Source organism: Anabas testudineus, chromosome 4 (assembly GCF_900324465.2).
Source record: "Anabas testudineus chromosome 4, fAnaTes1.2, whole genome shotgun sequence".
Classification (NCBI taxonomy): Eukaryota; Metazoa; Chordata; class Actinopteri; order Anabantiformes; family Anabantidae; genus Anabas; species Anabas testudineus.
In genome coordinates this window covers 23,978,905-24,002,836 of record NC_046613.1, presented here as the reverse complement: position 1 = coordinate 24,002,836, position 23,932 = coordinate 23,978,905, and the positions used below count along the sequence as shown (strand labels likewise).

Genomic DNA, 23,932 nt, shown 5'->3' with positions numbered 1-23,932 from the left:
AGGTCCAAATCCAAAGGTCCATCTGAAATTGGTTTGGAACTCGCTGCCATGTTTAGTTTGTCGCTGCAAAATGATTATATAAATAATTATTATTTCTTCAAAGGGGATTGTGTCCTAAAGAAGCTAAGACAGAAAAAGTAAGCAACAGTGTAACATGTGGAATGTGTTCATGTGAATTACACTTAGACTTTTTACATTTCTTCTTTTGTCCACTATCATCTACAAAACTATTTATTGTTATGTATCAACTTGTACAAAATAAGTAACAGTGGGAACAGTGAGGATAATGGTGAGTTATTTAATAACCAGTCATTTTATCTTTTAATTCCTCAAATTTAAAGGTTATTTCAATAGTGTCGTTCATAATATAAAAGGTTAAATTTAATCATTTAAATCTATCTAATGTGTATTTATTATTACCTAGTCTATATTTACCTAAAATGTACCTGTTTTCTCATAAATATACATTATGTTCGATTAACTTTATACAATATCACGAGATTGTACTGTATTTATTATAACTTGTCTAATAAAGCTTTTCGGGAGTATAAGTCAACAAATATTTGTGTCTTGTTTTCGACCAGAATGCCAAGAATGACAATGTGGTGCCACATAAAAAGAATCAAAAACTTTTGTTGAGTAAGCTGCATGGACTGGGGTAGTACAAACACCGGGCATTGTGCATGTTTATTGTCAATGCCAATTAAACATTGGAGAGTTGATTATATCTGCAGGCCCCCCTCTGCTCAGGGATGTGTTCTCCACTTGAGCTTGAATAGAATCTCTTTCCCCTTTTGAACCATTTATCTTCTTGTAAAAATATGCAGCATTTACCTTGGTGCCCTTTCATCCATTGTTTTACAAAAATCTATAGACTTTGATTAAATATTATCTTTTTCTGTGATTAGTATGTAAGAAATAATTTGGGGAACCTAATATTAGTAATTAATAATTAGAATATTAAAAATAAATCCCCAATGCGGACAATGCTGACATAATTTAGACAAATGTCTGGACGATGACAGGTCTGAACATAAAGGAGCACTGCTTCTGTTCGATACTGAGCCTACTGGCTCTACTTGTTTTTTATATTCGGAGGAACATTATTCTATATTATTCAGTGTATAGCGTGTGGGAGTGGTCATTAGGTAAAACCAGCTGTGACAAGCCCAGTCCATGAGCAACCGCAAGCTTTGAAGACGTATTGTAAGTAACTGTTATTTCATTGTATAAAATTCAAATAGATAAACCCAATTTTGACAGAGGTTAGATTAAGAGGAACAGTAAAAACCGATCAGCACGCCATCCAGTTAATTACAGACAGCAGCCTACACCCGCGTGCAAGACTCACTAGTTTTGCTGGAAAACGACTTTGACAATGGTCTGGTTTGACAATGACATCAATCAACCCATGCTTCATGTTTTGCTGCCTGAGGGCTCTGAAGCTTTTGCACGGCATGTACTTGAGGCGATGCCAACTAGTTGAGCTGCTATCTAACAAATTACATTTTAGGAAAGCAATGAAGAGGTAAATGTCCCCAAACATCATGGTTTGCTCTTCATAATCCACGGTTGTATGAGCAATGAGCAATATGAGCAATAGAGTTCACTTCTTGAACACTACTGTGTTATGTATATGATGTTTACACCCATGCTTATTTACCTGCTCTCTGTAATTGGTGTTGATCCTCTGACGCAGCACCACCCTTACATTAACATTCCAGCCACAAAGATAGTCCGCAATGTAACAGCGACGCCTTTATTTAATCCCTTCTCTCTGTGACCACCACATGTGTCATAACGCACTCACTATTGTGTTGTTGGTATGGTACAAACAGACACGTGCATTGACACATTTAATTGTCACCTTTGTATTAAATCTCTAATAATAGAAAAAACATTGTTCTGTTCAGCATTGTACTATTAGGTGTCATGAACATTAATTGTTTTCAGGTACATGTGTCATTGTTTTGCTGTTCGTCACTGATGTCACAAATTTTATTCCTGTCTTAACTGAATCTTAATAATAACTGAAATCTGTACTGGCTGTACTGTCAACAGTAGCCACGATAACAGACATGAACATCTACTGTATTATGCTCCTCTTTAGTGCAGTGGTAACATCGCCAGCTGTGGTCTACCTCCAGTAACGGTCCTAAGACAAGATCTCCTTATGCTTACCCTGCCTTGGATAAAAGTGTCGAATGCTGAGGAAAATAATTCATTTTACGTGCCCAAATTGAACAACGTGCTATCTGTCCTTACAATTAATACTAAATAGTCTCATTATTATTGTACTGTAACAATTTTCTAGGAAATTACAGATAGGTTTTTGTTGGATTTGGTTTGTATATGAAATCAGGGCAGTCCACACCTGGTTCTCAAAAAGCAGAAAAGTCATAAACCGTAACGCTTCAACTCAAACAGGTGCAGAAAAGACAGATTCAATTCAACACACCCAACAGCAACATATCACTCTGATCACCGTCACCATTTATTCTACAAATCATAATGAATACATACAAACAGAAGCTCTTTGATCTAACTGTCATACACGTGATGCTAAACCTGACTTTAAGAAACATAGTGGTGTTTAATCAGTGCTTCCAGGACTTTGGTTTGTGGCTTGATATGAATGGTTTATTCTAACAAAGTCTGACTGTAAAAGCAAAGCACAGTTGATTCAGTTTGTCCCTTTAGTTCATGCAGTGAATGGTCTTCAATCAAGGGGTTAAAGCTCCTCTTTCTTCTTTAAGATTATCTGCCGCACCATTTCAGCTATTTTCGGTCGGATTTCTTTAACCGACACTTTTGGTCCCCAGGCGTCCACCACTTTTCCATTTACATCAATTAAATACTTCCAGAAATTCCAGTCAGGCTCCTTTCCAGAGGACTCTGCGGAGAACGAACAGAGAAATTCAGTTTATGCAGATTTAAGTAAAATACATGGTGCTGATTGTAAAAGCCTCGACCACCTGCTATTCTCATCTATCTTTCAGGTAAGCGTAACTAATCAGTTTTTATTTTTTATTTTGTGATTAACACTGACATTTACCTGTATCTGATTTCAATGCAAATTTATAGTCTACATTGTACATGTGTCCTTGTACCGGTGCAGTCCACTGTGCTGTTCCCCGGTTACCTCTCCTATGTTTTTAACACCATCAACAACATCACAGCTCACTCACCAACAAGGTACTTATAGACATTGTTGGCTCCGGTTCCAACCACAGCGATTTTACTGAACAGAGGGAACGAGACGCCATAGACTCTACGGACAAAGCTGTCGATCTCTTTGTCGCTGCCGGGCTCCTGCTGCCCGAACTGGTTGCAGGGGAAGGCCAGTACGTTGAAGTGATAGGGCCCGAAGTCCCGCTGGAGCTGCTGCAGGTCTTTGTAGTGTTCCTCGGTGAAGCCACATTCACTGGCTACATTCACCACCAGGGAGACCTAAAGTCACAGAAACACACGGTAAAACATGCGGTAATAATCCACACACACACACACACACACACACTGACCAAAAACAATAACAGTAACTAATAAGACGTGACCATCGGAATGAGAGAGATGCCAAACATGCTCCTCTGTGTTCTCTCAGATATGACTACATGTAAAAGGACGGAAAGAATCTCTTTTCTATATGATATTCTTCTGTGATGATTAATAAATATGATACTTTGATCTGTTGTCTCTTGGTTATTTGTAGTATCAAAGAGTAACTGAACACAAATGAGAAACTGTCCTCCTTGAATGTTTCACGGGTGTGATCAGCTTTATGGTGCCTGTCACCACACCCTGCAGTGTTGTCCCACTTCTGCATCACTACAACTGTGAGAAGCTAAACAGAGTGGAGTAAAGTAACTATGTACATTTATCAAGCACTGTACTGCATGTTGAGAACACAATGTTACACACGGAACCAGTGACAAAAAGTCTATTAGAATCCTTCTCTTATGGATTCACATGGACTCTTTTAAATAACTGTTGAAGGCCTAAAAACATAATTTAGTAGAAATCTAAGTACAAATTCTAAAGTAGAAAACTGTGAATAGTGAAATGCTAATTACGCATTGATGCATCGGTATTAACAATCAATATATGGTCATATATATATATATATATATATATATATATATATATATATATATATATATATATATATATATATATATATATATATACACTTTTACTTTACTTTACTTATATATAAAGCTACATTTTTGTGCTACTGTGACTTTGTGCAGAACTTTTACTTGTAACATCTGAAAATTACCTCCACAACTGCAGAATATCAAAATCAATCAAGTGCTTTGACTCCAAAATCTGACCAAAATGTGGACTGTAAGTGTCGAGTCCAAAGAATTTAGAATTAGATTTTCATTATATGAAGTTTTGATTCAGACAAAATAGTTTGAGTTTTTGGAGATTCTGTGTATGATCAGATCAGCGCTCTTGTGTTAAGTTCAGTACAGTCTACAGGTGAACGGCAAGTTAGTGCAGGTTACTACATGTTTCAGCTCATCATCATCTTTGAGTTCGTTGTCCCTCAGTCCTAATACATGCTGACATCTAGTGTCCCAATGACGCAATTTCAAGTCTGTCTTTGAAACTCAATCACAAACCCTGTACTATACATTATCATAAATCCTAAATATAGTTACATTGAAATATGTCATTATTATTATTTTTTACGGGATGTTCCCATCCAGGTTATATGAGTCCTGTCCTGTGAGAGGCAGGTAATGATGTCTGTTTGTCGGGTGACGTATTTATTGTAATTAAAAATAACACTAATGAAGACCTGGGAAGAATGTAGTGGGGAAGGGAGAATCTTATGCTAACTGTTCACTAGAAGTTGAATATTGTAGCTTTAATAATCATTTACTAATAGTTCAGAGACCAAACCATCAATAAGAACAAACTGTGTTAGGAAAATCCTCCTCCAGTGTAACACCTCACGTCCTTTCAGCTCTTTAACTCAATGGAGACTCGGACACCTGGAACACTGCAGAAACTGATTATGGTATAACTCTTTAGTATAAATGTTAATAAACTATGTGCTCTACATTAAGAGTTTCTAATTCTTATTTAAGCAGTTTTAATTTTAGTCTGAGATAAGTGGAGGATTTTACATAGCTTGGTCACTGATTCATTTCATTACCAATGCTGTATAATTGGCCTTTGGCAGCGGCAAATCAATTTTTAATTATAACAAGTGATTAGTCACTGACTCACTCATCTTGTATTATAAACTCTAATGAATACAATCTCAAGTATCTCTACTGAAGGCCTTTTATTAAGGCTGATCCGGTCTACTGAGCTCTACCTTCTTTGAATGGAAACTCTGTGAAGCCCCTGCAGCTGTAGGGGCTCTGCAGGCCTCTTGCCACGTCGCCTATTGGTTCTACTCTGCTGCTCATGATGGGACATCCCGTGCAGGGAGGCTGCAGACGGACTGATCTGTGTTAGTCACGTCTAGAACCGGAGCAGTAAAAGTTAAAGACTCATCCATGCAGCAGGCTGACATGCAGACACAAAGCCCAGTCGTTTCACACTCAGCTGTTCAGACACCAACTTACCGAACCCCGGTATTTTTCCAGGGACACCAACTTCCCCCGGCTGTTCACTATTTTAAAAGTATAAAAGTCTTTCTGTTTGCTTTCGGTGACGCTGAACAAAGTCAGCAGCACGACCAGAGCTCCAGGAAGCATCTTTCCAGTCAAAGTGCCAACGCAACAGCGGAGAAACTTCTTCAAACTGCTGCAGAGTCCTGCGCCCCCGACAGTCAAGTTAGAGACAGGGGGGCAGCACATCCGGAACGAGGAACAAATACAAAATAAAAGCCTGTCTGGAGCCCTCATAGTTGAACGCTATCAACTCCAGTGCTGTTTAAAATATACCGTCACAAACTTAGTGCAAGTCTTAGTGCAATATTTTACTTTTGGATTTTAAGTCAATTTTATCACGTAGCTACTTTTTTTTTTTTTTTTTTTAGCAAAGAAGTGGTAATTCTACTTCAGTAGAGTATTTTTACTTGTAAAGTACTTTTTCTTGCGTATTTATATTCGCCTGCTTTTGTTTTGTAAAGTGGGTGTTGTAGTGTATTTTATTTGTCAGATATAACAGTAATTTTTTATCACTTCATTTGTTGGATAATAGATAAATGGTACTAAAAGTCGCAAGCTTTTATTTTGAAGGGACGAAGGGATAGAGAAGAATTGGAAGTGAAACGTTTCCACCTCTTGTCTCAGATCGTTAAGCTACAAAAGGCATGCACACCGTGGCCCACTTTGTTCCAGAGAAAAACAGATGAACACAGAACAGAACCTCCCTCAAAACTTTCAGCATGTGGACAACAGGATTTTCATTCATCCTGTGTGAAATCAGCTGTTTCACTTTAATCACCGGATCACACAGAAATGAGTTTATGTATTTTGATGCTTGAATTTCTTTTGGTTTACCATACCATCTCTTACTTAAGTAACAGCATTGGAGAACCTTAAAATCTAAGTGACTGTTTCTGAGGTAAATGCAGTAGAAGTACAACTAGATAAGTAGTATGAAACAGAAATACTAAGTAAACTACAGGTGCGTACTTAACTTAATTAACAAACTACTGACAGTATTTGAAAAACTATTGGACTTGTTTCTGTTGAAAACACTTATGTGAAAGAAGCAAAGAAAACGAATTGTTTCCTGTGTAATATACTAATATCTATTAGTGGATTAAAATGACTGATGCATTAATGTATAAACATCACTTATGGCAAAGCTGATTTTAGACACTTATGTAGTTTCACGTCATTAATCAGCAATCTGCATTTATTACTAAACCTGTAAACTAGTACAAACAAAACAAAACAACAATATCTGGATAAATAAATGTAGTACATACATATAGATATATACATATATGTCCTCTGGAGTGTAGTGATTTTAAAATAATATAAAATGGAAATACTCAAAGTAAATTTGTTCTCAATGTTCCGATTGCAATGTTTAGACGAATGGTTGTTTTGAATAAATATAATTAGATTAAGAAACAAACAAACAAACAAACAAACTGAAGGATTTCCGGGCGGCACTTGAACGCAGCACAGTACACGCCCCTTTCGTCATTACTGCTCTCCCACAATGCAGCGCGCTGAAGTGTTAACATGGCGTCGATGGCTGCTGTTTTGAGCAGGGCCGTGGGATCCGAAAAATATTATGATGAACAGAACCATGGAGACAGATCGACTACAATCTGAGAATAACTTTAGAGATCCTGAACAAGTTTACACGCTCGCTTGTGTTGTGTAATGGTCGAAGTCGTGTTTTTCTCTGTTTTTAATGACTTGCTGCTGTGTGGAACTGGGTGCCAGCATTATTTATTTCCAGTTAGCAGCTCCGGCGGACGACCGGGCACAGCGGCTAACGCCGTTAGCCTACGGAGCTAAACAAGAGTTCCCACAAAGTCTACGCGAATTTTTAAATAACAGAGAAAACGCCGTTTGGTTTTAATGGTGAGCATATCTTCCTGTCGATGTTGTGTGTGCGCTTTCGTTTCTGTTTTGGAACTTGAGCTAACGTTGTGTCGACATCACTTTGCCCTGAAGCTTCTGTTTCTCTCACCGGAACCAAACATTGTGTCTGCGGCTCCGAACCTGACTCAAAACACACTTCTAACAGCGACCGTGATGGGATTTCATTAATAAACGACGAAAAATACTTAGTTTGTCACCTCAGTGCTCTCAGTCCGTATCTGATGTTTATCTTCAACTGTGGTGAAAAGCAACTGGGAACTTTTACTCAAGTATCGTACTTCAGTAGAATTTTCTGGTGCTTGTATATGTTTTCGTCTATTGCATCGGTAGACTTCTCTACTTTTAGAGAAAGGTTGTGAGAATTCCTCTTTAAACTTATAAGATTCAGTTCAGTTATTTAATTTCAGTGTCCAATGGTGAATATAAACTTGTTTATCTCAGCATTGTTTCCATTTTTCATCTCAGTCTTTGGAATATTAACCTATGTCAAATGTTTTTCTTCTTGTCCTTCTTCCAACTGTCGGAAGTTAAGATTCTCATTTGTTAATGGATTAAATTGAATTAAAAAAAAAAAAACACATATAAACCCTAGTATGTTAAATTGATAGTGAGTTTACATGTGTACTTGGTCAGTTAGCTGTAATCGAGCTAGTTATACTGATAACTGTTGTTTCCTTGTATGTCTAGACTTTAGCTGGCTTGCCTTCCTGGTGATCCGCAGTGTGGTGCTGACTCCACAAGAGGGATGGATGAATCCATAAGTCCAGTAAAATCAGTTAAACAATCTCAACCCAGAGGAGCCAAATCTTCATCTAACGACAAGTCATATAAAGAGGCTCCTGTGCAGAGGGAGAGCACCAAATCTGCGCCCCGCAGCAAAGAAAACCTCACAGCTGCTAAGGATGAACATAATATAGGTAGCCAGGCAAACCGCGGGCCGGGCAAGACTTTCACAGATAACCTCCAGGACAAGAGAAAAGGACGGCCCTCCAGGTTGTCTAGACTGAGTGGAAGAACAAGTTCTGGGGAGAGAGGCAAAGGGAAAGTGGCAAGCGCACAACATCAGCTTTCAGCACAGGCTCCTGACTCCAGACCATCACTTTCTGCAGACAGCAGCCCCTCAGCACACAGAGAGACCAGCTCTCCTGTAGTTTCTGCTACACATAAGAAAGATTTCTCAGAGCAGGCCAAGAGCTCCATTGTAGCTCCAGCAAAGGAGAAGTCCCATGGTGATGTTTTTCCTGAACAATTATCTGATCATGTCTTTCCCACCAGATGTATCTCTGCTAAACTCCTTTGTCTTTGTTGGTTTTAGGAGTGAAAGCTGCAGCACTGATGCATCAGTTTGAAGAGGGCACAGAGGTGAGGCCCACTGTGGAGGAAGAACCCATGACAGAGCAACAGCTGGGCCTGCGACAGGCAGAGGAGCGCCTCTACAGGGACTACATCCACCGACTGTTGAAAGTAAGGAAACACTCCAGTCATGCCCAATGAACATTTACAGTCCCCAGTCCTCCCTGTGATAAACGTACTCTCTGTTGAAATGAATGAGAAGAGCTGCCTTTTTCACACCTAGTGAACAGCTGACTAAATGAGGTGTCAGCTTTTTAAATTTGCATGTGTGGATGGCTGATAAAGGGGGCTGGTCACATGCTAACCAGTGTCTGCCTGACAACTGTGGGTGTCTGTAATCTGCACATCCACATTGAACCATGTAGTAAATAAGAATCTCCTCAGAACTGCTACAGCAAAAAAAATAATTTAGTGTAGCTAAATTGATCAAGAAATATAAGTAAATTTAATCAGACACATCACATCAGAGTTTCTTATTGAAATTGTTAAAGTGTTAAAGAAGTTAAACAGCTTAAACATAAAATGAACAGTATTTGAATTAATCATTTCTGCATTTTCAGTAATTTTTTTTATTGAACTTTGTGGCAAAACAACAGTTGGGACAATGCTTATAGTCTTATTAACTGGGGTATAATGTGTTCACAGTAAAAGTTAATAAGAGATCTAAGCTGATGAGCTAATAAAGCAACAAAAGTAAGTGGCCTCTTTATTTATCTGCAGTTTAATCTGGAAGACATTTTGAAATCAGACCTAGTCATGTTACAGAACATCCCTCCGTTGTTTGGTCTGAAGACAAAATTAAATAAATGCAACGATGGAGTTTTTATTCAAATGAAAATATAACGGAATTCCAGGCAGCCCATAGTTTCCCTTTCATTTATTTCACCTCTTTCCTCTATGGAGCGTTTTTTTCTTCACTAGGGAGTTGTTTTTATCTTTACCTAACATGGTGAAGTGGGGTTAAATGTGGTATTCAGAGCAGCTGGAGGACAAAATCCAAAAGATGGTGAGAGAAAATGTATAACTGATGCTTCTTTATTTGTTTGTTTTCACAGCAGTCTCCTGAGTACCCAAACTATCAGTACTTATGCAAGCTCTGTTCTGTGCACATTGAGAACATTCAAGGAGCACACAAACACATCAAGGAGAAGAGGCATAAGAAGAACATAATGGTATGAAATTGATAATATTAATCACTTTTTTAGCTTTTGAAAAAAAATAATAGTGAATTTTTCATTTTACATATTATGGTTTTGGTGTATCAGGAAAAACAGGAGGAGAATGAGCTGCGTGCCCTGCCGCCGCCCTCTGATGCCCAGCTGAGAGCTGTAGATGCGTCTGTCCTTGAAACAGCCAGACAGCACGGGATCTCAGAGGAGGATTTTGAGGTTCGGAAGGACATGGTCATCAAGATGGAGGCGATCATAAAGAGGCATCTCTCAGGTTGTGAAATCACGCAGCATGGTTTATATTTGTTTCAGCAAGTAGTGTAAAAAGAACATATGCCTGGGAAGCATTTGATTTTTCCTACACATATGAGATGTTACTGTTTAGAATTCTTCTGTTTGCAGTCTTTCTGAATGTGAAACATACTGCACACCTTATGCTATACTGTGTATATATTTTGCCAATATCTTTTCTTTGCTTTTGCAGCTTGCTCTCTCCGTCTCTATGGTTCCTGTCTTACCCGATTTGCCTTCAAGACCAGTGACATAAACATTGATGTCACCTACCCTTCGTCAGTAAGTCTGCTCCTGCTGCTTTAGAAAATAATAAATATACATATTAAATGTATGAGCATTAAAAGGATGTTTCAAATGGGTGGCGACATGTTGTCTTAAAGGTATTGTCACTTTCTCTCATTACTCAGATGACACAACCCGAGGTCTTGATTCAGGTGCTGGAAATCCTTAAGAACAGTCGTAAGTTTTGCTTTGTGTATTTTCACTTTTCTTTTACTTCAGTCATGATTAAATACTTTGTTGGTGTCAGTAAGTCGTCTAAACAAATCATTCTGGTTTGTCTAGAATTACAGGCTTAGCGTTTTTGGTTTGTATTTCTAAAAGCATTTTCAAATGAGAATTAAAAAAGACATTTTCAAAATGTGCTTTGTTTAGAAAGTGTTCATCTGCTTTGGTTTCGAATTTGAATAAAACATTTCTGATTACATTGTTTCACCAACTTCAAGGTTGTTTACTGAGTTTTTCTTTCCCTGTTTCGTAGCTGAATTTTCTGAAGTTGAGTCAGACTTTCACGCCAAAGTTCCCGCTGTGTTCTGTCGGGATGTTAGCAAGTGAGTGAGCAAACGAGCCAAAAGTGTTTTAAAAGGATTAAAGACACTAGTCAACTTTTCATTGTGGTCTTCCCTCACGTTTACACACTTTCTCTGCAGTGGCCTGATGTGTAAAGTGAGCGCAGGTAATGACATTGCGTGTCTCACCACCAATCACCTGGCAGCCCTGGCTAAACTGGAGCCCAGATTGGTTCCTCTCGTACTGGCCTTCCGCTATTGGGCAAGGGTAAGGCAAAGAGAGACTACAGAAGAGACTAAAAGAGCTAAAATAGGTTTACTTGGTTTATGTTTTTCCATGTTTCAATTTTTAAAAAATGGTGTGCATACAAACCCTGTTTGTTATGATTTGATTTTTAAAATGACACACAGAATGTATCAGTTCCATTGCCTAAAAATAGTATGTTCACAGTGGAAACATTGGATTTTAATTATCATAATATCATAATTATTAATAAATAATTCTTTGTGATGGCAATGCTTATTACCCATACATGTCCAAATACAGAAAAAAAATCAATAAATATGGTTCTATAATTGGCTAAACACTGTATGTATAGAATGGGGATTTTGTGAAGAGATTCATTTCAGTTTCACCGTTTGGAATGCAGACTAACAATCCAATTTTACTTTTCTGCAGCTGTGTCACATTGACTGCCAGGCTGAAGGTGGCATCCCCTCGTACTCCTTCGCCCTCATGGTCATCTTCTTCCTGCAACAGAGGAAACAGCCCATTCTTCCCGTCTACCTTGGCCGCTGGGTATGTGAAGCGCGCACCCCCCCCCCCACCCCTCCCCACCCCCACCATTGCCAATGGGAAAATGTTGCTCTGTGTTATCACTGAAACGACAGCACATACAAACTTGAACGTGTGTGAAAAGGCTTTAAGATACACTTTCCTACAGACAAACCCACAAATGAGATTATTCCAAAATATGTCCATGTCCATCACTAAATCCAAATCCAAAGTAAATAAAATAAAACAAAACAGTTTGACTGAAGGTCGCCCTCAGTGAAACACAACTATTGTTGTAAATGTGTGCAACCAACAAGAGTAATTCATCAGAACATCTGTTAAACAAGCAGAACTTACAAAAACAGCTATTCGACATTTTGTTCCACAAAACCAGCACAAAACATCCCAGGTTCCAAGCAGATCCTATGTTAACTATTTTCTATATTAAACAACACCAAGAATCTAAAATGTGAGCTTAATGCATGTAGACGAACTCACACTCTGTCGCTAGACTTTGCAGAGGCTCCCAGAGACTTTGTGTGGCTCTTCCCAAAGAACCCACATAGAAACATCATCAGCCCATAACTAGCTGGTTAGTGTTGGAGAGTGTAGTGGTGACATCGCCGCCCTCTATGTGGTAGACCAGGGTGTGGATCCCAGCTGTGGTCTTACACTTACCCTGCCTTTGCCTTGCACCTCACTTGTAATTTGCTTTAGACAAATTACTAAATGTAAAGGTAAAAATAAGCAAACCTCCGTTTGGCCCATTGTAAGAAAATGAAAGAATAATTATTTTTCTATTAATTAAATAATAAAACTATTTTGATCCTAAAATAATATATAAGACATGAAATTATGCATAAAATGTCTTTAATGCCACATGGTTTCTTAATAAAATAAGAGATATGTAATTTCTTCCAAAACATTAAGGTGCCCCAAATTTTTCTTTATTTGTTGCACCAACGCCACTAAAAATAAAAATCCGTCGTGTAGAGCTCTGGCCCATTTAATGTACTGCACAGGATGACCCACATTCCTCATGTTTGGTGATATTCACACAGCTCTGTTTTTGGGAAACAGAAGATTTTGATGTAAATGATGTCTTTGTGTGGGCAGGCACACTAACAGAACTCAGAACTGAAATATTATCTCTCTACTGCTGTGAAGATGTGTTTTTTTTTTTTTGTTTTGTTTTTTTTAGCACAATGCTGCATATATTTGCATAACAATATGTGGAACTGATTTCATGCTGCTACAAGTCATTCATTTCGTTAAGATTTAACATTCATATTAATTTCATATGAAGATATAAAATGACCTATTTAAGCAAGACTGCATTTGTCATTCCTGGCATCACTGCTGAAGTGTTTTCAAAAGAAGCACAAGTTATTTTTGTGCACAGTGGAGGAACTAGTCTGGATGAAGTGTAGGTGGGAACATATTTTTCTCTAGATTTTCCTGATCAGACATGGAGTTTTTTTTAAACATTATTCTAAATCTGAGAAACTATGTGAATACACGCTGCAAATTAGACAGTAGAAAAAATACTTTTCCTGAGCTTGCAGGTGAACATATAATTACCTTTCTACTGTTTAAAATCAGCCCCTGTGGCACTGAAGGTTTCAGTGAGTCACGTTTCATATCACCTGATACGTGATGCAGCGGCTTGTTGTGCCAGTTAAACAAGATGTGGAATAACACATTTAATGACCCACACCTAGTTCTGGCAGGGTGCCACTGCACAGCTTATGTGGAATGTCTACATTTCTAGAAAGCAATTTATAGTTTGTATTTAATTAGTAGGACGTAGTTAGTGTCTTCTGCAGCCTTTATAATTCTCTCTGTCACTCTGTTTGACAGTTGTCTGGTACAAACAGTCAGGTCCTCCCATAGACCTCATTAGATCAGGCATACTTCCCCGGGGATTCTCTACCTTGCCTTTACCCTGTCTGTCTTCACTTCTTGCTAATTTTTTTTGATACTTAACCTTCAGCTTTTCTTTCAGAAAGAGAAATGCAGCTGAATTAGCCTCGGGTAATTGACTTGACCATTGCAGAATATTTATCCATCTGCATTGTAAAGTATCTTCCAGTGAGTTTTGAAGAGGTTGGCTCAATCTGAGCAGATAATGTAGCCCTAAGCATTACAGAATTAAATGAGAATTCATTAGAATCAGTTCCTTTAGACCTTTTATGTGCATTCCCTAAAACTGGAGACTTGTGAATACAACTGGTTGTAATTTCTGCATCTATGAGATCACATCAGTTTTATAATAGAAGTCCTCAAATGAAGACATCTTAATACACTGTATAAAATTATGGCTTACGTTGCTTAATTTTCCTCTTTCAGATTGAAGGCTTTGATGTGAAGCGTGTTGATGAGTATCATCTCACTGGCATCGTGTTGGACATGTTTGTCCGATGGGAGCACAGACCTCCAAGCACGACCGAGGGCCGAGGGGAGAACCGAAATGAGACGAGGGGAGAAAGCAGAGCCAAACCAGAGCAGAGCAAACTTGATGATAGTCATTATTCCGAGGGTTTGGTGAGTTTAACTAAACTACTACTAAATTTAATTAAGCCTTTGAGTCAGATTTTGCATCATAGTGGACAATAGTGTTGATGTTTTGGCTTGGTCTACCTACCTTAACTACCCCTTTGTTACTTTTCCTTCAAGTCCCGCCTAACCCTGGATCTGGCTAAGGGTGTGTCGCTGGGCCAGTTGTGGTTGGAGCTCTTGCGTTTCTACACACTGGAGTTTGCTCTTGAAGAATACATCATCAGCATTCGTTTAAAGGAGCTCCTCTCCAGGGAGGTGAAGAACTGGCCTCGCCGCAGGCTTGCTATTGAAGGTGAGAGGCCCCTGTTTTAGCAAAGTTTTTCTCACAGGTTTGAAGGAATATTAGAAATTCACTGTCTTTCTCTGTATCTTTACTTTTTAGACCCTTTTGCGTTGAAGAGGAATGTTGCAAGAAGCTTGAACAGCCAGATGGTGTTTGAGTACATCCAGGAGCGCTTCCGTATGGCTTATAAATACTTTGCCTGCCCTCAGCGACGGGTCCTGAGAAACAAGAAAGCAGGCAGGCAAGTTGCAAAGTTGGAAGGGGCTGAGAAGGAGGAGGCAGGAGAAGATGGGAAAGGTGACAAAAGTCATCAGGCTCAGGGGGGACACCTGGGGTCAATGCAAGGTGAGGAGCCGGAGAGTGATGATGAAGATGGTTCAGATCTGTTCAGAAGGATTACTGAGAAGACTTTAGATGCCAGCCTCATGGACATGATTCTCAACGAGGGGAACAAATCGTCCTTCTCTCCCAACGGCCTGCTGGACAGTGACGTGGAGGGGGAGGAGGAGGAGAACGGCGTTTCATCAAAGGATCTGCACTATGTGTTTGACAAGATGATTTTCACCGGTGGGAAGGTAATTGTAACGAACACTAATCACTTTTGTTTGCATGTTTTTTCAGAAAGCAGGTGATAACACTGAATCATGTAGCTACTAAAGTGTGATAGATATTATATCCATTCAAGCTTTTCTAGTTTTATAGCTACAGCCAGAAGAAGAAGGACCATCATCTTATCACCTGTCAGAACTATTGAGTTTGTTTTACTTATGTGAGACATTTAAATTTCGGTTTATTGGTGTGTTGATAAACGTGCTTCAGTGTATATTGCCCCACAGAAACGTTTTGTTACAATCCCTGTTCTGTAATCGGGTGGGATTTTTATTTATGCCATAATCTTGCACTTACATTGTTAATAAATTCATAAAATTTACATGAACCTTCTGGGCCTTTGAATTTTTTGTTCCAGCCTCCAACTGTTGTGTGCAGCTTCTGCAAACGAGATGGTCACCTGAAGGACGAGTGTCCTGAAGACTTTAAGAAGATTGAACTGATGGCTCTGCCTCCTATGAACGACCGCTTCAGAGATATTCTTGATGGGCTCTGCAAGAAGTGCTACAGTACGTAGCTAGTAAACTACTGCTGACTTGTATTTCACTTAAACTTTTTCTGGCGCTGAGTTACACTAAAACTAAGTCAGAGGATGTTTGGTGCGTTTACTGTTACCACGAGTAGCAAACGAAGCATCAAGTGAATTAGTATCAAATAATCAACACTTAGAGTAAGAGTTCAATTTTGGAAGTTAACTTAACGAATGAATTACTGAATGATGAAATATCATTACACCTGTGTGTGATTGAATTTCTGTTCTGTTGCTTGTAGATGAACTGTCACCTACACATATTGAGCAGCAGAAGAGAGAGCAGATTCTCGCCAGCCTGGAGAGGTTTATAAGGAAGGAGTATAATGGTGAGAATGTTAAGTACTACACACAACAGCCTCTTGGATATTGACACATGATTTTGTATGATCCTTGGATGAAGACGGAACCAGACCATTGTTACCTGTAATTTAATGCTAATGTTTCCTCTTTGCATTTCAAAATAAAATGGAGTTCTAGGTCTCCAAGGAAGGTATTTATTGTGAAACCTCTGCAGGAATTGTTGTTTCATTAAAAGCAGTTGAAAAGTATTTCAGTTAAAGAGAAACTCATCAAATGTGTATGACGGTGGTTCTGTATTACGCCCAAATATAAAACTTTAAACCGACTAATCATGAGAAACTACTGTTATGTTACAGAATTAGTGGTTTTAAATGCGGCTGGAACTAATTTCTTCCCCGTGTCTGAATCCACAGATAAAGCTCAGCTCTGCTTGTTTGGCTCCTCCAAAAATGGTTTTGGTTTCCGTGACAGCGACCTTGACATCTGCATGACCCTTGAGGGCCATGAGACTGCAGAGGTTGGCAGACTAAACGCACACACAGCCACATGTTTAAATGTAACTAGAGATTTGACTCTGTTACATAAAAATTTTGATCTTTCTGAACAGAGGCTGAACTGCAAAGAGATCATTGAAGGACTCGCAAAAGTGCTAAAGAAGCACACAGGTGAAATAAAGATCTACTCGTGATCTTCTTCTAACTTTGTTATATACGTATGTGTCGAGGACTTAATCTGACTCCCCCCCCTTGTCCCAGGTTTAAGAAACATCTTGCCCATCACAACAGCTAAAGTGCCTATTGTGAAGTTTGAACACAGACAGAGTGGTTTGGAGGGAGATATTAGCCTTTATAACACCCTGGTGAGTGAACAAGGCTCTAACACCTGAACCTGCTTTTACTTTTGGATAAAGTCCTTAAACATGCTGTTATTTGTTGAAAGTGGCAGATGAATTTATTTGGATGGATTGTCTCTGCAGGCTCAGCATAACACCAGAATGCTGGCTACGTATGCAGCCCTGGACCCACGCGTGCAGTTCCTTGGATATACGATGAAGGTCTTTGCAAAGGTATGCGAATATTGACAAACTGATTCAGTAATTTATGGCTTTGATTTAAGGGGAAATATCCAGCATCAACCAAAGTAATTTGCTTTCACAGTATCTTCCTCTCCTGTGGGTGTTTCAGTCGGTCCGATTGTAAAAACATTCCTTTAATTTTCACACAGGAGTCAAATTTCAGATGATATAAAAAGAAATAATTGCAGATTTAATTATTACTAGAGAGAGGGTGATGTTACAGTAGCATGTTTCTGTAAAAGCACTGAAGAACTGACCTTCCTCTGTGTTGACAGCGCTGTGACATAGGAGATGCGTCCAGAGGAAGTCTCTCATCTTATGCCTACATCCTGATGGTGCTTTATTTCCTGCAGCAGAGGCAGCCACCCGTCATTCCAGTGTTGCAGGAGGTACCATACTGTTTAAACTAAGAAGAAATTAGGTACAGTACTCTGTACCTGAAATATAAAGAACAAAATCAGTAGCTCTGTATGTGTTTTTAGATCTTTGATGGGACGACTGTTCCCCAGCGGATGGTAGATGGCTGGAATGCTTTCTTCTTTGATGATCTTGATGATCTGGTGAGTTGAAATGAGTCCTCCCTCTCCTCCCCTATAAATCCTCCCTGTTTCCTGTAATTTGGGGCACTATGTGTATTTGTACTACATGTGTTTCTTCCGTCCATCAACACAGCGCCGACGCCTCTCTGAGCTCCAGCCCAACACAGAGTCAGTGGGAGAGCTGTGGTTGGGACTGCTGCGTTTTTACACTGAAGAATTTGACTTCAAAGAGCATGTCATCAGCATCCGCCAAAGGAAACGCCTCACCACCTTTGAGAAGCAGTGGACCAGCAAATGCATTGCAATTGAAGGTGCTCACACCGATCTGCCTATCCTTCTGTCTTTGTTTAGGGACAGGCTTGTCTTTTCTGCTCACTCATCTGATTTTCTCCACAGATCCCTTTGATTTAAATCATAATCTTGGTGCTGGAGTTTCTCGTAAAAGTAAGTGCTTTTCTCTAACATACCCTACCGAGAGTGTCTGTCATTCAGATATTTAATCTGAAAACTAAGTGAAAATCAATGTTTACACATTATTAGCAGCACTTATACAGTTGCCATGGTGCATCATCATTTAAAGATTTTTTTGTTCACGTCAGTGGATAAATCTAGATAATCAGAGTGTATTGAATTGATTAAGAAGATTCATGTGGACCTTTTTTTACTTCAGTTCTTCTTCTTAGTGTTGAATTCCTGTTTGCAAACTGCTTCATCCCTCATGTTGCTTTTTTTCACCTCTAGTGACAAACTTCATCATGAAGGCTTTTATAAATGGGAGAAAGTTGTTTGGAACTCCTTTCTATCCTCCCAGAGGCACTGAAATGGTAAATCAGTCCTAATTTTAAATGTGTTCTCATACTATCCTAAATATTTGTCCTAAATATTCACCGCCTCCGTTTCGCTGCAGGACTACTTCTTTGACTCGAAGGTGTTGACAGACGGCGAGTTGGCGCCCAATGACAGGTGCTGCCGAATCTGCGGGAAGATTGGACATTACATGAAGGACTGTCCAAAGAGACGCAGGTTGTCCTCTCGTCATACATGGAAATATTTCCCCCGCCGCGGTAGAATAATTTAATAAAATGAAAGAAAGAATATGTTACAAATCCATAGAACTTATGCTTTGTGTTTTCTCACAATCTACAGAAATATGTTTAAAATGCATTTGACCACATGACTGCTGTTATATATGTCGGATAGTTTAGGGAGAAATATGTAGTGATTAAATTTAGAACGTCATGTTTGATGTCCAGAAAATAGAGGTTATATTTAGATGTGGGTGTGTATCAAGTAAAACATAGTGAGATTAACAGCAACAGATGAACAGCAACTAAAATGAGCTGAAGTGGTTTTTATTTTCAACATTATTACAACAAACACTAACAGAATGACATAAGAAAGGGGCGTTGAAAAAGGTTCATCATAGTTACAGTAAGAGAGACCAGGTGAATCATAAATCATCTCATGACTATCGAAGTAGGAACAAACGACAGTTGACAGAGGAGAATTAATCAGAGACAAAGGTGCAGTTGCAAAGAAAGGACGTCAGAAACACCAAGGGGAGAGCCTTAAACCTGAAGCTACAGCTGAGGTAAAATAGAGGAAGTTAGGTTAGTCTAGTAAAGTTGTTGTTACTGATACTGACCAAATCCAAGTTGAAACTTGTCCATAAATATGTACCAGAGCTGCTGTTTTGAAATAAGTTTTAAAGGTAGTTTGTAGGTGTTTTAATATATTTTTTTCATCACTTTGTACATTACTGTATTATTTGGTAATGATGTTTTTAGGTGTATTAAATTGGAGGGATATATGACGTTGATATATTTGTTCTGAATGTGTGAAGTTATTCATCCTCATTCTCGTTGTGTCCTAAACCTTTTCGTTATTAGAATGAAGAAGAAGGAAAACGACAAAGACGAGGACGTGAAAGAGGAGGAGCGGGAACCGAAGGACAGACGTTGTTTCCAGTGTGGCGATATGGGTCACGTGCGGAGGGACTGTCCTGAGTACCGCCATCTCAAACAGAGGGCAGCTGGACCACAAGGTACCCGACACGATCGGTCTCATCAGAACACACAGTTAATGTTCAGACAGTTGAGGCTTACACTGCTTCTTATTCTTGCCCAGCTCCTCACCTGGTACGGGCTGTGGTGAGTTCACAGTCCATCCCCATTCCTCAGGCAGCTGCAGACTGTTCTGGAAGGACCAGACAACCCTCTGAATGTGTGAGTACATCAGTTACACATTAGGACTGGTTCATCCAGAACTATGACATACTGAGGGCTGTCCATGTGTATGATATTTCATATATTTAAGATTCTTTGTGGTGATGTGGTATCATCATCAAATTAATTTGTGTGAACTGGACCTTTAACTCGGCTACAAATCCTAATAAAAGACATTTTTATGTTTGAATCAATGAATTTTTGACTATATAAAAACAAGTGGAACTTAATTTTAACTGTTGAATTGAAAGACTTTTCTTGTCTTCACAGTCCGACAGTCGTCAGACTCCACCCTACTCCCCACAGCCCACCGCTGTCCCTCAGAGCTCCCAGTTATCCAGTTCTCCTCAGCCCTCCCAAAGTAAGGCCGGTTCTGCTGGTCCAGTGAAGCGGCCTGCTCACCCCCAGGTTCCGTTGCCTCTCTTTAGTTTCCCTACTTCCCATCCAGGCCAGTACCACCCAGGGGCTCTCACCGCACTAGGGATTATTCCCTCTCACCAGCACCAGTCACTTCAGTCCCAGGGGCAGCCTCATCACCCAGTTCACATCCCCTCCACTTCCTGGCCTATCCATGGACCAGTCCTCACTACGTCCTCTCCCACGACCCCCTCCCCACCCGGCCTAAAATTCGCCCTACGTTCAGCGTCGGGGAACGGCAGTCCCACAGGACAAGGGAACAGCCCCAGCCCCATGAACCTGAACGACCCCAGCATCATCTTTGCCCAGCCGGCAGGGAGACAGCTGGGCATCGGTGTGCCAGGACGGGACGGACACTGGCACAACCACTTGGCACAGCCTGGGTCACTTATGGGCAATGGCACGGTGGTCAAGTCAGGTATTCACTGGGTGAACTTTGGTGGCACTGGGGTCTCTTCCTGTTTGTCATTTATTTGTATTTAAAGAGTAATGAACCAGTTCTTTTTGATGTGGACAATGTTCCATTAACCACTGGGGTGAAGAGACTCAAACTTTATCGATTCAGTTCTTGTGAGAAGTCATTGAATGTGTTTGGTTGTTCTCTCTCTACAGAGTCTGGCCATCCGGCCCAGTTTGTAGGCATGAGCCAAGGCCCTCGGTTATGGGAACACAATAAAACCCCCCAGTACAGCCTGTCTCCATCCTGGCCATACCGGATGCCCCAAAACTTCATCCAGCAGGGTAATGGAGGCTACCAGCCCAGCAAACCCTTTTTGGCCCAAGGTCAGACATTTAATTTTATTACTGCTGACAAAGTAGATGATAAGATGAAGACAGATTCTTCGTTTGTGGCTTTTTACTGAGATTCTTTCTTCTTCCGTCAGGTTCTGTGGTGCATCCTAATCCAAACTTCCCACTGGTCCCTCATGACCGACATCAAGTCAATCTGAATTTCATCCAACAGAAGAAGTAAACTTGCATCCCCTTTTAATTAGGTTCCAGATCAGTGACAAAAAAAAGCAAATTGTGTACTCTTTGCATCATGTGATCGCAAGAATTTTTAAAATGAATTTTATCATTTTTGTACAGTTTTTATGTTTTATTTTTTGTCACATTACATTGATTTGTGATACAAATGTCAAATATTTTAATACCCCCATTTTTGAGGGGGTCCAAAAAAGTGTTTTTATTTTATGTGTAAAGTAAGGAAGAAAAATGTAAACCTTTATTTTTATTAGCTAAATTCATACTTTGCTTGCCACAAGATGAAGGCTTTGAATAGGTGTTTGTTTTAAAATCAATCGAACATGTCACCCTAAATACAGAACCAGCCAAACGTTTGGACCTGCCTTCACATTCATTGTTTTATCTGTGTTTTTATTATTGTCTACATAGTAGATTAATGCTGAAGACACCAAAACTATGAAAAATCACCATATGTACATATGAAAAGACACCTGGAATACTGTCAACAGTCTGGCTGGTGTCCCACTCGTGTAGAGTCTTTGTTCCTTCACTCATTGGTCCAACTCATCAAAACCATCTGAATTGGGTTTAGGTTGTGTGAAGACAGGTCCTCTGACTCAGCACTCCGTTCCAGAGTTTGGTGTCTTCAGTGTCAATCTACAATGTAGCTATGATGATAATAATACTAATCATAATAATAATAATAATAATAACAATAGAAATAGTCAAATGATTTAATGTGAAGGTGTCTCCAAACGTTTGACTCGTCCTGTATGTAGTGCCAAAAACAGGGATAGCAAGAAAAAAAGGGAAAAAAAAACTTTAATATAAAAAAGCTACAAAAAAAAATAAAGAAAAAAAAAGCAAACAACTCGTTTGTGTCGTGTGAATTCATCTCGTCGATAATTGTCTGATTTGCCAAATAACCATGTTGCAGTTGTATCCCTCCATTAACAAGTGAAGATGTAGTTTACACACTATGTTTCTGTCCTGTAGTTTAAAAAGTTTATACTCGAGTCCAACTGGACGTTTGTGCCAAAGTGAAATTCCCTCAACGTGTTTCTGAGATATAGCATTGAAGAGAATGGGACCTGAGGCCCCCGTGGCCTTGACCTGTGAACACCAAAATCAAATAGTTACACCCTTTGATCCAATCGTTGCCAAATTCGAACAAATATCTTCAAGGTGTGTTTTAAATGTCGAGTTCACACGACTGGGGCGGACGGACGGATGGAAAACCAACCGGAAATCATTTTCAGATTTAATCGCACTTTCACATTCAGTTCACATACAGCCGTGTTGACTGCCTTTGTTGATGCGACTGTTTTCATGGCTGTAGCTAGTTACCTGCAGAGCTGCATAAGAATATCACACCCGTTGTTGCTCCTTCAGCTGACACCAACTCCAGACCTCTGACTCACAGAACAAATGGTGATTCAGAGATGTGGAACCCAGCTACCAGTGTCGTAATTCCCAGTTCCTTTCATCCCATTCAATCCCAGATTATTGTTCCACCCCAAGTGTTGTGGAAACGGTCATTAATTAGTGCACATCGAGGTGCAACGTGGCAGGTGTGTGTTGTAATTAACATTTCATCCACAGCGTGCATGGCTACTTTTTGTCCTGTATACACAAAGAATGACATGTTGCTGACTGAAATAATGAATAGAGTGCTGACAATGACTGACTGCTGGATCACATACTTTATGTCCAGTAACATTTGACACCAACTACTGCTGCTGTTTCCTTTCAAATGTTAGAACCATAGCTCTAGATATATGCAGATTATAATTTCCACTGCAAACAAATTACTATTCATTACACTGTGTTGTAGTGTTGCAGTGCAGTAGCCAGATGAGTTCTCAATGTGCTCAGATTAATGATGTGACAGTCGTGAATAAACTTCATCCTTGTTCAGCTGCACAGGAGCTGCAGGTTTAGTTTACCTGTGCAAAGCAGATACTGAATCTAATGTTAGTTTATTGTTCTTCTCACCACTGTGGAGTTTTTCAGACTTTTGATGAATTGTAGATTTCTGTATTTAACATAAAATGACACAGAGGTAAATGCCAAATCCAGCATTGTTCTTTTTGCATTTGAAAAACAATGTGCTGAGATATTGCTTTGTTTTATTTTATTATTCATTAGTTGGAGTTGTCTTAAATGACAAAAGCCTCACAAGGACTGATATGATTTAAACCCCTGAAACACACATTCAATCTTTTGGCGTTTCTGCCATAAATTGTGTTGTCAGACCAGAGGAAATTCTGCCCTGTTGTGGTGGCGTTTGAACCTTTAATCTGCACCTAATTCAATGGTAAGATAACTTCACGACCAACATGTCGCACTGGTTGACATATCATTTATCTGAATATATGATTTCTGAGGTCAGTACTGGAGTTTTGGGAGTTATCTCCACCTCACCTGGTCCGAATCATCTTTATCAGAAAACATTTGTAGAAGCAGAGAAAATGTTGGTGATTTCTGTGGAATGTCATTTTTCAGGAGCAGGTGATTGA

The 23,932-nt window shown here is 39.5% G+C and overlaps 2 protein-coding genes across 3 annotated transcripts; one reads left to right on the top strand and one right to left on the bottom strand.

Moving 5' to 3' along the window:
- Positions 1 to 2,488: 2,488 nt before the first annotated feature.
- gpx7 (glutathione peroxidase 7) lies at positions 2,489 to 5,770 on the bottom strand. The gene is made up of 3 exons (XM_026346048.1): positions 5,583 to 5,770; positions 3,189 to 3,450; positions 2,489 to 2,895 (listed from the first exon to the last, which is right to left on the bottom strand). The coding sequence occupies exons 1-3, from the start codon at positions 5,712 to 5,714 to the stop codon at positions 2,732 to 2,734; spliced, it is 558 nt and encodes a 185-aa protein (XP_026201833.1). The 5' UTR covers positions 5,715 to 5,770; the 3' UTR covers positions 2,489 to 2,731.
- A 1,381-nt stretch (positions 5,771 to 7,151) lies between these two features.
- Positions 7,152 to 22,276, top strand: tut4 (terminal uridylyl transferase 4). 2 transcript variants are annotated; one of them, XM_026345645.1, is made up of 30 exons: positions 7,152 to 7,508; positions 8,217 to 8,758; positions 8,845 to 8,993; positions 9,938 to 10,054; positions 10,148 to 10,325; positions 10,536 to 10,624; positions 10,753 to 10,804; positions 11,106 to 11,175; positions 11,275 to 11,401; positions 11,813 to 11,932; positions 14,258 to 14,452; positions 14,585 to 14,759; positions 14,850 to 15,325; positions 15,718 to 15,868; positions 16,131 to 16,217; positions 16,605 to 16,708; positions 16,799 to 16,856; positions 16,947 to 17,050; positions 17,168 to 17,257; positions 17,542 to 17,655; positions 17,749 to 17,826; positions 17,939 to 18,116; positions 18,202 to 18,249; positions 18,547 to 18,629; positions 18,713 to 18,828; positions 19,695 to 19,849; positions 19,933 to 20,030; positions 20,301 to 20,865; positions 21,060 to 21,230; positions 21,332 to 22,276. In XM_026345645.1, exons 2-30 carry the CDS (start codon positions 8,275 to 8,277, stop codon positions 21,418 to 21,420), a joined length of 4,521 nt encoding a protein of 1,506 aa, XP_026201430.1. In that variant the 5' UTR covers positions 7,152 to 7,508; positions 8,217 to 8,274; the 3' UTR covers positions 21,421 to 22,276. The 2 variants fall into 2 exon arrangements, with proteins under 2 accessions (XP_026201430.1, XP_026201431.1); XM_026345646.1 differs by lacking the exons at positions 7,152 to 7,508; positions 8,217 to 8,758; positions 8,845 to 8,993 and adding an exon at positions 9,747 to 9,888 and having other exon boundaries at positions 9,998 to 10,054; positions 21,332 to 22,275.
- Positions 22,277 to 23,932: the final 1,656 nt, after the last annotated feature.

What these genes read in the sequence shown, in the direction of transcription:
- gpx7 (XM_026346048.1), bottom strand. Translation starts at nt 5,714, where the DNA reads ATGCTTCCTGGAGCTCTGGTCGTGCTGCTGACTTTGTTCAGCGTCACC. An exon ending in TGGAAAAATACCGGGGTTCG is followed by an intron (nt 3,451 to 5,582) that starts GTAAGTTGGTGT and finishes CTGTGACTTTAG; the next exon opens with GTCTCCCTGGTGGTGAATGT. An exon ending in TGTCTATAAGTACCTTGTTG is followed by an intron (nt 2,896 to 3,188) that starts GTGAGTGAGCTG and finishes CGTTCTCCGCAG; the next exon opens with AGTCCTCTGGAAAGGAGCCT.
- tut4 (XM_026345645.1), top strand. Translation starts at nt 8,275, where the DNA reads ATGGATGAATCCATAAGTCCAGTAAAATCAGTTAAACAATCTCAACCC. An exon ending in AGCAAAGGAGAAGTCCCATG is followed by an intron (nt 8,759 to 8,844) that starts GTGATGTTTTTC and finishes TGTTGGTTTTAG; the next exon opens with GAGTGAAAGCTGCAGCACTG. An exon ending in GACTGTCCAAAGAGACGCAG is followed by an intron (nt 18,829 to 19,694) that starts GTTGTCCTCTCG and finishes TTTCGTTATTAG; the next exon opens with AATGAAGAAGAAGGAAAACG.